A 16,939-nucleotide genomic window follows, 5' to 3' on the forward strand; every position below is an offset into this window, starting at 1 on the left:
AAAGGAATATCTTATCTTATCTTGAACATCTTATTTCTGTTTTCTCATCTGCTGTGCAGCCTGCTGTAACAAGTTAATTTCCCCTGCGTGGGATAAATAAAGTCTATCTTATCTTATCTTTAAACTGAACTTAACATACTTTACATACCAGGAGGCAGTATTTATACCCTTTACTTAAAGTGCCCCTCCACTCACTTTCTTCTTGTTCCTACAGGTGGATACTTTATTTATATAGTATATTTCATACAGTTAATACATTAGTGTGTTTTAAAGTGCCTCACAGACGAGTGACAAGATGATAATAAGACAGAACGGAGTAAAAATTAAAATGCAATGATACAATGACAATAAAATACAGGTATAATGGTAGTTTTTTTTAAGTTATACTACAAACAAATACAATAAATGAATGAATAAAAGTTTAAAACTGGAAGGATGTTTTCACATTCATCTGCTGAAAGTGGAAAGTTTCTCTGTGCTCGTTGAAAATCTGGATCAGTGTTCAATTTACACAATTGTGATGTAGAAACTTGACACCACCAGTGCACAAATACTGACAATGGACTTTACAGTGAAGTAGAAGTATATTAATAAATGTTGTTATTTTTAATGAAGTAGAAGAAGTAGATGCTTTTTTTAAAGGATTTTAATGTGGAAATTATACTTTTTTGTGGGGGGAAAAACATTATTGTTCCAAGCATATTATTCATATATATATATATATATATGTCTTAATACATGTCTGGAGGGGTCTTTAAGTAAAAGTACTAATCGCACACTGGAAAATACTCTGGTGCAAGTCCTGTATTTAAAATGTTACTTCAGTACAAATATGTACGTATATAAAGGAAAAAGTACTACAATTAAAGGACTGTTATACTATTATATAGCCTATTATATCCTTATTATTATTAGTGGTGCATTCAGGTAAAAGCAGGATTGTGCTGCTGGTTGAGGTTATTGTTCATAGTTTTCATACGTCAAACAACATTTTGAAATACATTTTATAATGTTTATACTGTAAATCCTTTCGGGAAAGCACTTTGTGTTTAAGCCTGAAACGTGCTATATAAATAAAAAGAGTATTAGTATTATGAACAATGCACAAGCCCTCAGTCTGTAGCAGAAGTCTCTCTCTCTCTCTCTCTCTCTCTCTGCAGCTGCTCGTATTTTAGTGATGATTAGCTCGGCGTTCAGCTCATCCACCTGGCTCTCGCTGTTCTCTATCTGGCCTTTGTGCTCCTCACCCAGATGGCAGGGGCAGTGTGCTTTGTGGTCAGTCGATCCCTCACCTGCATCTTTTTCAGTCCTCTTGTGTCTGACTGCCCCCTGATCTCCCCTCATCCTCCCCCCCAGTGCCCCAGCACCAACAGCAGAATAAGAAAACTCCTCACTGTCCAGTTACAGGTCTTTATGCTGGTTACAGGGTTGGTGTGTTTTTATAAAGGCTAGTCTGAGAATTAATTGTCACTTTAAACAAGATTAAAAGCCTGAGATGATTCAGTATGGTTCCAGTGCTGGTGAGATAATGCAGGGTGTCCTTTACACACAGTACCTATCTATTCTTAAGATGCATTTTATTTATTGTTATTACATTTGTGTGGTCTCTGCAGTAATATGTAACTAAAATCTAATTATAAAAAGTTCCCTTTCTTGGAATACGGTGATTGTTAAATCCTCTATTATGGGTTTTTTCAGATACAAATCAAATCTTTGTTGTCTTGCTCCCTCTGGTGGTAACCAAAATATTGACTACATTTAATGTGAATGTGGGTCATAATAATAATAATAAATGTACCACATGATCAAAAGGGGTGAGGGGTTAAACTATACACGCAGTATTTTACATTTGGCTCCAGAGAATACATTTAAATTAATGTGTTGTTTTGTAAAACAATTAGGCTATGAATGAAAGTTAAATGAGCTGTTAGAAACAAAAATGACACAATGCCCTTTTCTTATAATTGTTTTTTTTTTTAAACAAAGACTAGCTAAAACTCTCTCTTGGACACTTTTTATATGTGCACTAAATGTGAAGACACCTATAGATGGCGCCACATGATGAATATAGGTGGCCATAACTCAGAGGTCAGGACTAACAAAGTGTTTTGTTGTTTACACAATTCATCATTATACAAAAGCTTAATATTTCCTGACAGGTCATAATCCAAAGTCACGGTCACAGTCATTTTATATTGCTGAGTGCATTATTATTATTATTATTATTATTATTGTTAATAAATGTTGAGTTATGTGGTCTCTCAGCACTTTATAGTATTCAAAGATATTCAGTTTATTATCATAAAGGACTAAAGAAAACATTAAATATTTGCCTTTGAGAAGCTGAAATCTGAGAGTTTGGACATTTATTATTTACTATACACTAATGATTTATCAATTAATCTTGAAAACAGCTGATAATGAGATAAACAATTAGCATTATTATATATATTGTCTGTGATTTCCGGATTTTTTTGTGAAAACATCTTCTTTCTGAAAATCTAATTGTGAGAATTACGTGAATTTTCTTTATTTTTTAAGACTTTTTGTTTGAAAATGTATTAAAAAAAGAATTAATTTAATCATCCATTCCTTTATTGTGTTGTACATGCAACATTAATCAATATTCAGTTTCACATAATAACATAAATCGTTTTTTAGCCAGCTGCCAATATGAACATTGCTGTAATAATCATTCCTCATTTTCATACTGGCCTCGTTTTCGCTACAATTAAAATAATAATTATATTACTTGTTTTCAGATCTTTTATTGACGTTTATCTTCTGTCCCACTCATTATTACCTAATTCAATACAAAAACATAAACAATGCACAATGCGGGTCTGAATTCAGCACTGATTCTGTCTGTATGTGTCAATCAATCAATCAGTCAATCAATCAATCAATCAGTGTGTTGTTGTCAAGGCTGCACTGTCAACTGTTGCTAGGCTATGAGTCATCATGGGCAGCGTCATCTTTGTGACAGAACTAACGGTTATGAGAAGTTTCCTTAAAAAGAAGTGCACAATGCTGCGTTCAGGTGCCGTTCACTTTAAGAGCCACGGTTTGAAAATATAGTATAGTCTTTCCTTCCTGTTTTCTAACCTTTTATTCCACTGTAGTTTTATTATTTTTTTTTAAATTGTTTTATCCTTTTCTATTGTTTAGTATGTATTTTGTTACTGATGGTGCTATTGTTCTTATTGTTCGGTTGCTTTGCTCTGTAAAAAAAAAAAAACGATTTTTAAAGTTGCTTCATAAATAAAGATTATTATTTAATTATGTAATTATGTAATTATTATTGTTTTAAGACAGTATTCAAACTAAAAACCGAGATGAACCATTGACAGTATGAGCAGAACGTTTAATCTGGCATGAACGGCGGCATCTCCCACCATCGCTGCGAGCCAGTGAACGCACCAGTTTAGGTGCCCTTACAGCTGCCTGAAGAAAAAAAAAACGGTAAATGTCACAAGCAGCGGCGCCGCTTCTGCCCTTCAATGCTGAACTTCTTCCTCACATGCTGACTTTCACTCTCTTCACGTCCGCTCGTTTCTTGCCCGGTGTCTCTAAGAGGCAGTCGCTGTAATCGCGGTAATGGAGTGTCGTGTGTTGTCCATCCAGAGTCATGTTGTCAGGGGTTACGTTGGGAACAAGTCGGCAACATTCCCGCTGCAGGTAAGAGCTGGCTCAGGTCAACATCCCAGTTCAGGCAACAAAAAGAGCCGATAACGGGCTGGAAATAGGGAAATAAACATAAAAATAATGCGTGCAACTTCCTGGTTTGTGTTTCTTGTAACGGGAACCTTTCCTGTCCCTGCAGGAAATCTCACAGGCCGATTAACGCGTATTTTAATTCACCCACCTATCGCCTGAAGAGGCTAAAATAGAAATACAACTAAACTCAGTGGAAAATATGCTTCTGATGTGTGTCTAATGTTTTTTCCATGAGGACATTTGAGTTATTTCCTGCTACTAACAAAAAGTGCAGCTACAGGTAGCAAGCGAGTTCAAACCAGTTGTCAAAGTTGGAGCTGTGTTGGATTTGATGTCATATTCTGCAGAAGGGAATATTAAAGCACCATACTAAGTATTACACCTTATTATTTACATTATAGCTTATGTTCCTAAGCACACTGAAGTCTGCAAGATTTCTGGGTTTGAGTTCACACTCTGCAGCCTTTTATTTCCACAATCATCAGTCAAATATCTGAGATTTATTCTGAATCCCTTTATCCCATGTCAGTGTTTCTGTGTGTGCTGGACTTATATTTGCATTTTATGAGACTGCAAAATGTTCAAGCAAGGATCTATTTTATGGTCCAGCAGGAGCTCTGCGGGTTCATTTTCAGACAGTCCACTGAAATGGCCTGAGAGTGCAGGAGAATTTCACAACAGTACTGAAATGTCAAAGTAAAAAAAAATAAAAAAAGCCAGCGTTACACACACACACACATTGAAAAAGCTCTCACAGTAATTCACCATGTTGAAGTGAGATTCAGACGTCATTGTTCTGCTTTATTACTCTTGTTCTCAGGTGCTGGGCTTTGAAGTGGACTCCATCAACTCTGTGCAGTTCTCCAATCACACAGGTCGGCTGAGTGCTTTTTAAATGGCCCATTGTGGCCCCTTTTATCTCTTTGTTTCTCATATGAAGCTATGAATTTTTGTTATAACTGTTATAGTACATGGATTAGGAACGCTTTAAGTCTATAAAGTTGTGATCCACGTGGTGCCAGAGAGTGTCTGAAAGGTTCTTTGTGTAGACTTTAACCACTAGCAGTTGTTTTGTTTGCATCTTTTGCTCAAGCAACATGCACCTAAGGATATGCAGGCTTCAAAATATAAAAGAATTGGCTTTAGAGATGATTTATTATGCATTCAGCATATTTGTTCATGATACACACCATGAAAGAGAGAGACTGAGAGAAAGTTTGACTCTACCTCTTTAGGTGGCAGTGATTTTAACACTGTCCGAAGTTCTTGTACTTTGTCTTACTATCATAAAAACCTTTTGATGAGCTTTGTTATCTGACTCATACAAATACAAATACAGTCTGTTTGGTCATCAGCTGGGTTTAGAGGAGGGGACTATGTTTAACTCAAGAAGTTTTTACATTTTCTAACCCTTTATCAAAGTTAACTGCAAATGTACACTGGGTACATCAGTGGGAGTACGTTGCTTAGTGACAATTGATGCAAAGTCAGTTTATAGAATAATTTCACATAAAGACTCTGGGGCTGTAATAAATGAACATTTATAAATGTGCTCTTTGTCCGTTTATGTTTGACAAACATACTTTCATTTCAGCCTAACATTATCAGTATTTTCTTATGTTTTTGAGATAAATACTCTTTCTGTCAGCCCGTTATTAGGAATACAATTGTTTTAAGAAATATCTGAGTATAATTAATCAGATATCCAAACAAGTGAGAGGAAGGAAGGTCATATGTCTGTTGCAGTTGTGTAAATGGTAGAAAGGTTTAATCTCCAAATACTTGTAAAGCTCTTACTTCTATGTAACTTTTGCTGAACATCAAAATCAGTTACAGGATGTTTGCGCACTGGGTTTCCCACCCTACATTTCCTCTTCAATCGGTTGTTTTTGAAAGACGCCACCGTAGGTTGGACTGACTGAGAGTGAGTGAGAGTGTGAGCTGAAATAAAATGACTCAGAAATGTGAGTCACACAGGAAAAATCTCAAGTTTTACAACATTAGCCACCGTGAGCCACATACCAGACAAAGTAAGGCTGTAACAGCAAAACATTTGCATGCCTTTAAATAACTGAGCACAGCTGAGTGGATGCCACTGTCTTGTATCAAAATGATCTTTAGGACATAAGACAAAACAACTTCTCTCAGTTCAGAAGTTATTTAGATTGTATAATTAAAGTAATACTGGCCAAGGATCTTGTTGGATTGAGAAGCACAGTCCGCGGAGTGCTGTTACTCTGTCTTTCCCTCAGCCCAAAAAGAGTCATGAGGGTTATTTTTGTGATTTAGACTTGGTGCTTCCTTATGGTCACTGGCTGCTTCCCAGCCTCTTTGGCACACGACCCAACCAATTACGAGGGACAGCGCCTAAAAGAAAAATGATATTCCTCCTTTCTTTTTCCTTCCATATAATATCATTTATGAAACTAGAGCCACTTTATTCAGTAATTTCAAAACTTCATTGTCTCACTCAGCTAGTTCTGCACTGTTCCTGTTTATTTCTCACTTTTGAGCAATACATCATCATTCAAACATGCAACCTGTTGCTGAATATTTCAGTGGAAAATATACACACCATTATATTATTATATTATTCAAGCCCAAACCTAACTATTTAGAAATATTTACCAAGCCAAACAAACATTTATCATTATAATGCCACAGGAACTCCTAAATCCAGAGATCGAAGGTCAAACGTCCCCCACCACCTACCAACTTCCCTGCACCACGGGCATACAAGAGGAGGGGAGAGACCCAGCACTGTTACTCTGAGCAGCATGCACAGAAAATTACAATGTAATAATTTAATATATTTCTTCCACCTTTTCCCTGACCAGTCTGAAATAAGCGCAGGTGTCTCTTTTTAGAAATAAGTCACTAAGACGTCTGAAAAGTCGTTAAACATTGCAAGGAATTTGGCAAATACATCGTCTCTTCTATGATTGATTTGTGTGCTATGCACACGTGTGACCATAGCATAGAGCTACAACTATAATGACATATATTCCTATGATCCATAAGTCCACAATGTCCCGACATTGTAGTTTTTGTGTCCCAGGTGTATTTCCATTGATCCCTGGACAACAGGACATTCCTTGATCTTGAGCGCTGTTGGCAGGAAGGATATGGAGGATAATATAGAGGTTGATGACAGCCGAAATGTTTACTCTGCATGTTAATCTTTTTTATTTTAAATAAATGAATCGAGCAACTCACCTCATTAATCCCACAGTTAACTTCATTCTAGTCATGTCGTGCAACGTTGCTCTATCAAAGGAAAACAAAACATAAAACTTAATCTCCAGTTTAAGTTGTTGGCTGAACACCATGCGTAGAGAACGGATTATAATCGGGGCTTCGTGGCGCTAAGTTATGTGAAGAATGCTTTCACCACAGGGCAAAGGGAGACATTGGCTCGAAAGCGCTCCCAATCAAATATAAACATCTTCTCTTCTGTGAGGGAAACTGGTTCAGTGTGGAGCAATGGAGAACGTAGACTGTATCCCTACTTATAGTATTATATCATATCCGTGTTATTAACAATTGTAAATATTCAGACATTTCTCACTTTAAGGAGGCATTAATTGTACACTTTCCCCTGAGTACCTAAGCACATGCCTCTACTGTTTATCTCGACTTTCTGTTAAGTCCTGCACTGCAGACGGTTTCCCTCTCTCTCGGCTCAGGGTCAAGTTTGGAGTCCCGTGTGATATCTGTGCTCACAGCTTGAAGAACATTCAAAGTGGTGGTTGTGTGTCCGTTCTCTGTCCAAATCATTTGCAGCCAGGAACAGCTTCAAGAGGGTTTATTTCTAGGTTAATGGTTAAAAGGGGAACAAGAAAAGGGACGAATCTGGCAGCCAGGATAGACAGGCATCCCTTTAAGTTAGTGTGGAGGCCCCATTTGGCCATGGAGTGCCCACACAGAAGAGGAGAGGGACCTCAACGCAGGGGGAGTGAGGGGGTAATAGAGAGAAAAACATGTCCTTATGTATTCTTTAGATCAATACACAGCATTGCCAGTTATTACAGGATCTTCTGATTGTTTGTTTTCCAACTCCCAAGTCCAGTGTCTTCTTTAAAATTCATTTAAATTATTCTCCATTCCTCCTCCTTAATCCTAGGTTATGCCCTACCTGAAATGGCAAGTACTGAACAGCCAAAGAGCTAAATGTGCTATATGAGGGCATTAAAGCTCAATAAGGGAACCACTATGACTACATCCCCTCACAGGTGAGTCCAAGCAGCATGTGAGTGGGGAAATCTGGGGAAGGCAGATGAGATGAATATGAAGTTAAACATGGTAGCATGGAGCTTGAGCATGGCAGCTTTGGTTATTAGAAGAGATACTGCTCCTGCAACAGCACCTCAGTAGGACAGAAATTATGCAAGCCACAGTGAAGAGAGTGAAGGGGCATGTCTTTGATGTTCGACACCAGAATGTGTACCTGGATTTCTTGAATTTTCTCTAAGGGGATCAATAAAGAACATCTTATCTTATTATCTTATCTTATGAATACTAGCAGACAAGAAGACACAGACAGACAGATACTTTATTTATCCCGAGGGAAATTCAATGTCTTTACGCTTTCATCCACAAGGGTACAGCAGGGACACGTCCTTTCTGGAGATGGTGGTTGACATCATTCAGGAGCTGAAGAAGGCCAATCCCAGCTTGGTATATGGTGAGTGTGCACTGTTACATTCTTCACGTATCAAATCGGAATAACTAATATTAGAGTAGCTGGTGAATCGATTCGATGGACAAAAACATATCAGACAACTATTCTAATAATCTGTCAATTTTTTCAAGCTTCTCAGCAGTGCCAATTTCCAAAATCAAAGTCCAAAATCATTTTGTGTTTTCTTTTCCACAGTTTGTGATCCTGTGATGGGAGACCAAGGTGCTATGGTAAGCACTATACAGCTGTTGAGGATTTACTGTATAAATCTGTATTTCCACTACATGGTACGACTTGACTCTACTCACTTTTGGTACCTCGACTTCATTTTACGCTGTAGATAATACTTTGGATTGTACCCCCCCTCAAAGTAGAAAAAGCTGATTTTCAGAGCAACACAGTTTGGAAACAACAGGAAGCTTCTGTCTTGAAAAGCTGCAACTTTTATGCACTTACAAACTGTAACCAACTCTGTACATTTACTGCCAGACTGAAAACTTTGCTGCTCTCTCTCTTTCACACCACACAAAACTACACACACGATAAAAAGGAGCTGCTGCTCTTATAACAGACGATATGAAGGGGTAATGTTCTTGATACGTCTGCACTGTGTCAGTTGACCACGGCGGGGTTTTGAGGGCTGCCACTTCTGAGGTAATAAAAAAACTGTGGTCACAATCGATGGTAGCTTGGTTATTTAAACATGCAGGGTTTATACAGGATGTCCCGCGTCATGTGAGCAATCAGTGCTCTGCAGTGTTTTCAATCTTTTACTAATGTAATAATGTAATGTATATATGTATTTAGTCTGTACTAATTGTGGAAGGGGAATCTTGCATCGTTATTTCCTAACGTAATTATTTGTTTTCGCTGTGGAAAATCTATCATTTTGAGAAACTAGGTGTCTCTTTATAACTGCATGAAAACCAGGTTAAAAAAAACATAGAATAAAAGTCTCTGTTCTCTGTTTCAGTACGTTCCAGAGAACCTGCTGCCAATCTACAGGGACAAAGTGGTGCCTGTGGCTGACATCCTCACCCCCAACCAGTTTGAAGCAGAGTGAGTGCACTTCCAATCATCATAAACAGAATTAATAGTGCACTATACAACATAATTTGAAAAGCATCCATAAAAGGCAGCCTGTAAAAGTGAATTAGGGGATGATACTAATTTGGAGAATATAAGATGAGTCATGGATCATTATCCGATGCAGGTAAATAGTGGGACATTAGTTGTTGCACCTGATAATGTGTATAAAAATCCTCTTGAATAAATGTCTGTACGTTATGTGTTTTCTCTCATTGAAACAAATGGGACTACTGCCCGCTTTTACACAGGCTATTAACTGGGAGGAAAATCAACACAGAGGACGACGCTTTCAAGGTGAGTGTCTTGAATATTTCTCATTGTGCTGTACGTAATTTAGTTTATGACACCAAGAAATACAAAGCTTGAGTAAATGGGACCCCTCTTACTGTGCAGGTGATGGACTTGCTTCATAAAATGGGTCCAGAGACCGTGGTCCTCACTAGTACAGACCTGCCCTCGAAACATGGGGACCAGTTCTTGGTGGCCCTTGGGAGCCAAAAAATAGGTAAACTACCAGACCAACTTTCTACAGACAGAATGTCTTTTTACTGCTGCTTTGAAGATATTTGGGGATTTAAACTCTCTCTCATTTCTGGTGGAAGAACTTTTGTATCAGTTATTGCCAGTCATGTGTGGAAAAGGACCAAACTACACAATAGTGATTAATGGTGTGTGTCCTCACTGTAGTGAAACCAGATGGGACCAGCACTAGCCAGAAAATCTGCATGGACATCCCCAAAGTGGATGCTGTATTTGTGGGGACAGGAGACCTGTTTGCTGCCCTGTTGCTAGCTTGGACTCACCATCACCCCAAAGACCTGAAGGTCAGTAACACTCTTAACTGACTCTTAACTGATGTAATCTGTAATGTCACTCTGTAATAAATGAATCCCAACTCTCTTCTGTTTTCCTCAGGCTGCCTGTGAAAAAACCGTCTCAGTTATGCACCATGTCATTAAGAGGACCATTACTTATGCCAATGGTAGGGTTTGTGTGTGTTTATTGACTTCTGTTTGTCATGTTGTCTCTTTATTTTGTCTTCAAGACATTTACTGGACATAATCTTAAACAATCAGTCGTAATATGTCAACCAGTAGTGTGCATTATCTCAACAATTGTCAAGACACACATCTTAGTTGATTACATTACTCTACATTGTTTGCACATTTGGTTTTTCTAGTAAGAAATACACAAAAGTCACACAAGTAACACCACAAGATGATTAACAGCCTCAGCCTTCACCAGAGACAAGAATTACCCTTAGACCACTTTGTTTAAACAGTGAAAACCTGTTGTTTTTCTTTCAACTGCTCTTCTTCCCTCCTCTTCTTCAGAGATGGCTGGCCCCGGGAAAAGACCCAGTCCTGCACAACTGGAGCTGAGGATGGTTCAGAGCAAAGCTGACATCGAGAATCCTGCCATTGTAATCGAAGCAAAGGTTTTGGAGTCTTCACACTGAAGGTGGTAACCTTTTTGTGAACATTCACATCGTGCTGGTACAAATCAGCTTCAAATCAGGGCAGACGACCAGACACATGTAGGATTTTCACATCAAAGACTTGTCACGTGTCTCTGCCTTACAGAAATCTCTGAGGGAGTTATGAACTATGTTTTAATGAGAGGGGTCAGCAGGATTTGTTCTATGTACATTCTGCTCAAACATACTGGAATCACTGCCATATGTGTCTGTACTATGGTCTGTGTGGACATCATTTGCCCCTTAAAAGAAAAGGAGGACATTAGTCAACTATGTTTAGGTTTAAAGATAGTGTAAGTGTACTTGAATCCTACTTAACATTGGTTAAAATGATTCAAATTAATCCCAAATTAGCTGAATAGAAAATACACAAACTTAGTGATGCATGACCATGCCTCTACTCGTTTAGGCTATGATGGTAAAAACACGTACTTGAAGTGTGTTGCTCACAAGGCATTATAAGCACATTAATATATCTATAATATAATCAAAACATAATGTGTTAGGCCAGAAGTAGCACATAACGGCTTGAACAGCTGCTGGTAAGAATACACATACATTTTTGATAATGTGAGATTCACAACATTTTATTGCATTGAGAGTTTGCTGATAAATGGTTATAATAAAACGGTATGAATGCATGCAATGTGCTTATAATGTACTTGGGTGTTTTATCATGCACTTTCAGTTAAGTGTTACCACCTTATACATGCACATTGGATGCATTATAAGTGCTATAAGATGTGTAACTCCCAAAAAATGTCAAACATCTTATGCAATGCAATTTATATGTAGTCTATACAAAGCCATTAGCCCAGTTTGTTGTTTAGCTTAAAATAAATTGTTACTTAAATGATAATTGTCTAAAAATTGTTCTTTTAATCAATTTCCTGAAATGTTTTTCACCTCCTTTTTTAATTATGCATTGCTTTCGTGAACTAGCAGATGTATTACATGTTAGATCCATGTCACATCTCAAATTGAGGTATTTGCACAGATAATCTTTAATATATTTACTAATAATCATTGTATTCATTTTTAACAGTTGTCATATCTCAAGAGAGAGTAAGAGAGACCATGCTATATAATTAGCCTTAACAGGGTTAGGAGGAGAAACATTGGTTGTGAATGTTTTTGTGCACCAATGTAATAGCTGATCGTCACATATAATAGTTAGAAAGTCAAGTGCCAAACCTTGAGCTGCTGCTCTAATATAAAGCAATGTACAAACAGAAATAATAAAGTATGAATCTTTTACTGAAACTGTGTTTTGATTTTATTTAATAAATGTAATAAAAAGTGTAAATATTTCTTTTTACTGATGCCTTTGTTTGTTCTTTTAGGTCTATTTGGTAAAGGAGGATACTAGACTCACTGTTGTACAAAGTGTTCACATGAGGGAGTTAATTGTTCCCTGAGGTCATTTTACCACGTCTGCATACAAATGACAGCTCTTCTGTAAATACATACTTATAATCCTCTGATAAAAGTTCAGGATGACAAAGGGAAAAAAGGTGGAAAAACTGGTCCATGGGATCAAAATGAAACTTAACCTGAATCATTTGTCAATATTTGTTTAGAGATTTTATTCTTGCAAAGAGGAGAGGTGGAGAAATCAGTCTATGTGCTTTCAATTTGAAAGAACATAAAAGCAAGAAATGAAGAAATGCAAACAAGTTGGCAGCCATGTGTTTACTATATTGTGTGATTAGGGCCAGGTGACGGCTCTGTTTTGCCAACACTAATCCACAGTGTGAATAGCCAGTATTAACCCAAATAACCAGAGCGGCCAATATGTCTGCCCGAGTGCAACCTGGATACAGTAGCCTGATCAAAGTTAGGAGGACACCATCTATACTGTAACCTGAAACTACAGGTTACTTTGAGAAAGACATTGGATGAATTTATTATTGTGACTGGTTCGTGTCTCATCCTCGTATTTCAGCGAGACAAAATGCCATATGTTATCAACGGAGATACCAGATTTGTTACACAAAAAGCCACAAGGCGTACTTGTACTTCTGATCCTCCAGCTTGTCTCACTTCCAAGTTATGCTGCAGCTATGCAGAAACACCAGCAGAGGGCTAAAGAGGTCTAAAGTTTATCAAACATGCAACGTCTATTCAGGGAATGAAATAACTTTAATGACATGACTGTGTAAGGTTGAGATTTAATGGGGGAATTGTATGCTTTATGCAACATAAGACATGTAAGGTCAGGACAAATGGATTCAAGATATTGGGTGTTAAATAAAAAGTGTAATTAAAGGCTAAATATTTGTAGAATAATGTGATTTTCATTGTTGTAGTAGAACAAAACAAACTGTAAACCAGAGGTTTTAGGTGGCTGTCAATACCCAATATAGGCTGTTATTTTGTTTCAGATAATACATAAAATGTTACTTGTGGATAAAATGCAATTTATATTTCACATGTTTTGGATACTGGATATCTAATTTCTCTTTCTGGGACAAAGGGATACTTTCTATTAAAACTTTTTTTAAACATATGAGAGAAATTCAAGCAATATTCTGCTCTATGAAAATATGTATTCTAATTCAGTGGTTCCCAACCTGGGGGTCCTGGCCCCCACTAGGGGTCGCCAAAGCTTCACAGGAGGTCGCAAGGCCTTCTTGATTTTAAGGCGTATGAGAAAACTTGTTTGTAAAATGCCCAGTAGGCCTATATCTCAGCATTTCATTATTTTTTGTGAAGAAAACTAAATAAAATTGTTATTTAAAAAAATATTCAATTTCAAATTCATCCAAATCTCGTTTTACACAAACTTCCTGCAGTTATTGTGTTCACTGTATAGTTTATCAGTTGTTCTGTGTATAAAATACACATAAAATATGAAATCAAGAAGCGGGGGTCAGGATCCCCAGTAGGAGTCGGCAAGGCTTCATGGAGGGGTTGCGAGGCCTTCTTGATTTCAAGGGGTGTAAGAAAACTTAAAAAATACACACAGTAGGCCTTTATATCAGCATTTCGTTCATTTCTGTGAAGAAATGTAAAGTAAATTGTCTAATAGAACAATAGCCAAGCGTCAGGGAGAAGAAAACACTGAATTTGTCACCAAAAAAAAGCCTATTAAGTCTGTGTGCTTGTTAAAAATGATTATTTTTTAAAATACAGACAGAAAAAGTTCACTAAACAGGAAATAATCTGCTCAAAATTTAACCAAATCACCCATTTCACCCAAATTTATTGCAGTTATTGTGTTCACCATTGTACAGTTTTGAACAAAAATTCATGGGTAGAGGCTAAGACTCAGTGGATGAAAGTACTGCATGAAATATGTGTCAGTGGCAAAGTGGATGTTGATAATATATTCCTTAACATAGTGAAGTTTACTATGTAGATGCAGAGTGAATTTATAATTCTCTTTTGGGAAATGTAGTGTATTTAAGGCAGGGGTGATTTAAGTTAAAAAGATTCAAACATAGCCAATAACCATAATATATATAACTTAATCAGGTTGCTCATCATAATAAATGACAGAAAATGGAAAAATGCTGTAAAAAAAGAGGGAATCAGCAACAAACAAAATATATATATATATATTCATACTATTTTTACCTGTACTTTAACCTGCAGTACCTGTGTTTGCTGTTTTAATAATGATTATGTGAGAATGAATGAGGGGCCGGACCGGATGTAGGACCCGCTACCTTCAGATGGAAATGTGGAGCTTTAACCGACCAACAATAGCGCATTAGCTCAAAGCATTTTCATCACGTTTCAGCAACCAGACGAAGTGCGAAGGAGCTGCCCGCTTATCAGAGTTGTTTCACGGCCAGAAAGCAGTGGGAGGAAGCAGAAAGAGCTCAACAAAAACCCTCTCGACTCTCAAGTGAATCATTTTCAGGTGAGCTAAGCCGGGCTAACTAGCATTAGCTCGCCGTTAGCAGAGCAGCACAGCTCAAGTTGGCTGTGTTACAGATAATGTGTGTGTGTGTGGTGTTATCTGTGGTTTGTGTGTGTGTTTTTATAACTTTTTGAGCTCCAACCACTTGAGCTGACGTGAGAACCGATGAGCCCAGCCTCTGGTTTGGACTCAAGGTGCTTGTGCTCGGTGGCTGCTTCGTTATATAGCATTTCTTTTTGACGTTAGCCACGCAGCGCGAAATGCGTCCACTCGTCCACTTGTGCGTTGTTTTGTTTTGATTTCTACAGGCTGCGAAAGTCAGTCGGGTGAGGTGGCTGGGTTCATCTGTATTGAACATTAAATATAAACTGCTATCGGGGCTGCAAGTCAGCTGGCTGCAAGTTGGCCTGCGTAATGCTGTCGTACCACTCATCGGACGTAAAGGTTACTGGAGTTCATTGAAGTCTGCGGCTCTCAGACACTGCTAACTTTAGGCGTGAACACTTCTTTCTCTCTTTGTTAAAATCTGTAAACCGACGAGGCCAAGCAGCACACCGACGAGGCAAGTGACCTTACTGTGATCACGTGTTGTCTTTCTTTTTAAATCGATGTTTAAGCTGTGGTCGTTGTGACATTTCATGCCGTGTTGTCACGACGCTGTCCACGTTGTTGAGTTAAAGCTGCATCCACTGAACTGCTGATGTGTAGTATTTCATATTAAACGTGACTGTATGTGTGGAGCCACTTGTTAGGTGTGTCTGCATGTTAAAATACGTTGATTAAAAGTGATTAATTATCGTTGTAACTTGTTAACTTGTCGTTTTCGGTCGTCTGACAGTTGACAGACAAATATCCGCTTATCTAAATTGTAATCTGTTAATTTTCTGTTTAGAGAATTACCACTTGACTTGTCTAATCTTTTAAGCATTGGTGGTAATCATGACTTCTTCCAGCTGACTGCAGGGACTGTGGTAATAGTGTAGAAAACACTAATTATGACTATAATGTACAGAAAACTGCAAACAATCTGTCAAGCAAGAGGTTGTCAGCTGCTTACTTTCCTTTTATTTGTGTAATCGATTATTTCTGTATCCGTCTAAATATGCTTTAGGTTGCTGCAGTGACCAGTTCTCCTTAAAATAAGTCAGTATTGTTGTATTTTAATAATCCTTTTCACAGTATTTAAAAGGGTTAATACAGAAGGAGAGGGGTGTCAAATGTCCTACAACACTTTGGGCCTGATAAATGTATGAGCACGTGTTTCCAGATTGAAGCGCCTGCCTCAACGCTCGTCTGTTTGAGTCGTACAAATGCACATTGAAGAAACTATTGGTTCGAAGTCCAGTGACATGAGTGTTTGCATGTAGTAAGCTATTGAACTCTTTTATCAGTCAGAGTGTTGCTCTATAGGACTTTGAGACGTACATGCGAAGATAAGCTTTTATCTGATCAGCGTCATCTCACACCGGCAAAGTAAAACCTCCCTTTAACCTTCTGGGCGTTTTTGTGACAATGTGGTGAACTGCAATGTAACTTTGAACATTCATACTCTTCGTCTCACCCATTATCTCCTCCTCCTCCTCCTCCTCCTCCTTTTGCCATTACTCCCATTATTGTGCTGACTACAACGAGAAGGACCTAATGCCTCCTTGAGTCCCATCAGTCATCGTGTCTTATTAGACACCGGGAGCTTTGAGAGGGTTGTAACCATGTTTAATGTGGGCCTACTTAGCTCTTCCTCATTTCCTATCACACACAATGTTATATATATATTCTGTATTGCGTTGTTATGTCAGATGTTCCTGTTAAACGTGGCCACAGTTTCAAACAATAAGGTAAACCTATGTAAGAGAATGAATGTGTCCACAGTTGGGTTTTCTCCTCAACTCATTTGACCGCTTCGTCCAGGACTACTCTTAAAGTTTTCGGAGGTTGTCTTGCAGAAACTGTTTGGTATTGTGGTTAACAAACAGTTTTATATAAATGGTATAAAATATTCCAAAGACAGTGCAGAATTTACGAATGCATTATTAAAAGTAGAACGGGTACAGTCCACGTTCTGCTTCACATGGTGACAGACATCTCACAGAATAGTTAAGAGGATATT

At 37.9% G+C, this 16,939-nt stretch overlaps 2 protein-coding genes across 3 annotated transcripts in view; both read left to right on the plus strand.

The window, feature by feature from the left end:
- The first annotated feature begins 3,433 nt into the window (after nt 1-3,433).
- On the plus strand, nt 3,434-11,513 carry LOC118339296 (pyridoxal kinase-like). Its single transcript, XM_035676877.1, has 10 exons — nt 3,434-3,678; nt 4,538-4,592; nt 8,318-8,401; nt 8,594-8,628; nt 9,372-9,457; nt 9,736-9,781; nt 9,881-9,992; nt 10,175-10,311; nt 10,403-10,469; nt 10,822-11,513. Exons 1-10 carry the CDS (start codon nt 3,598-3,600, stop codon nt 10,944-10,946), a joined length of 828 nt encoding a protein of 275 aa, XP_035532770.1. The 5' UTR covers nt 3,434-3,597; the 3' UTR covers nt 10,947-11,513.
- Nucleotides 11,514-14,629: 3,116 nt separating this feature from the next.
- agpat3 (1-acylglycerol-3-phosphate O-acyltransferase 3) overlaps nt 14,630-16,939 on the plus strand; it is a 19,291-nt gene continuing 16,981 nt past the window's right edge. The window contains exon 1 of one of the 2 annotated variants that reach the window (XM_035676135.1): nt 14,630-14,832. The gene's annotated coding sequence lies outside the window, so the exon portion shown is untranslated. Of the gene's footprint in view, nt 14,833-15,093; nt 15,395-16,939 lie in introns of those variants that run through there. The other variant, XM_035676134.1, reaches the window with a different exon arrangement.

Source organism: Morone saxatilis, unplaced genomic scaffold, assembly GCF_004916995.1.
Source record: "Morone saxatilis isolate NCDOM2014 unplaced genomic scaffold, NCSU_SB_2.0 Contig5, whole genome shotgun sequence".
In the NCBI taxonomy this organism is placed as follows: Eukaryota; Metazoa; Chordata; class Actinopteri; family Moronidae; genus Morone; species Morone saxatilis.

Bases quoted from the DNA above. Each gene is read 5' to 3' on its own strand.
- LOC118339296 (XM_035676877.1), top strand. From the start codon at position 3,598: ATGGAGTGTCGTGTGTTGTCCATCCAGAGTCATGTTGTCAGGGGTTAC. The intron at 9,782-9,880 runs GTGAGTGTCTTG...CTTACTGTGCAG, and splicing joins CAGAGGACGACGCTTTCAAG to GTGATGGACTTGCTTCATAA. The intron at 9,993-10,174 runs GTAAACTACCAG...TCCTCACTGTAG, and splicing joins CCTTGGGAGCCAAAAAATAG to TGAAACCAGATGGGACCAGC.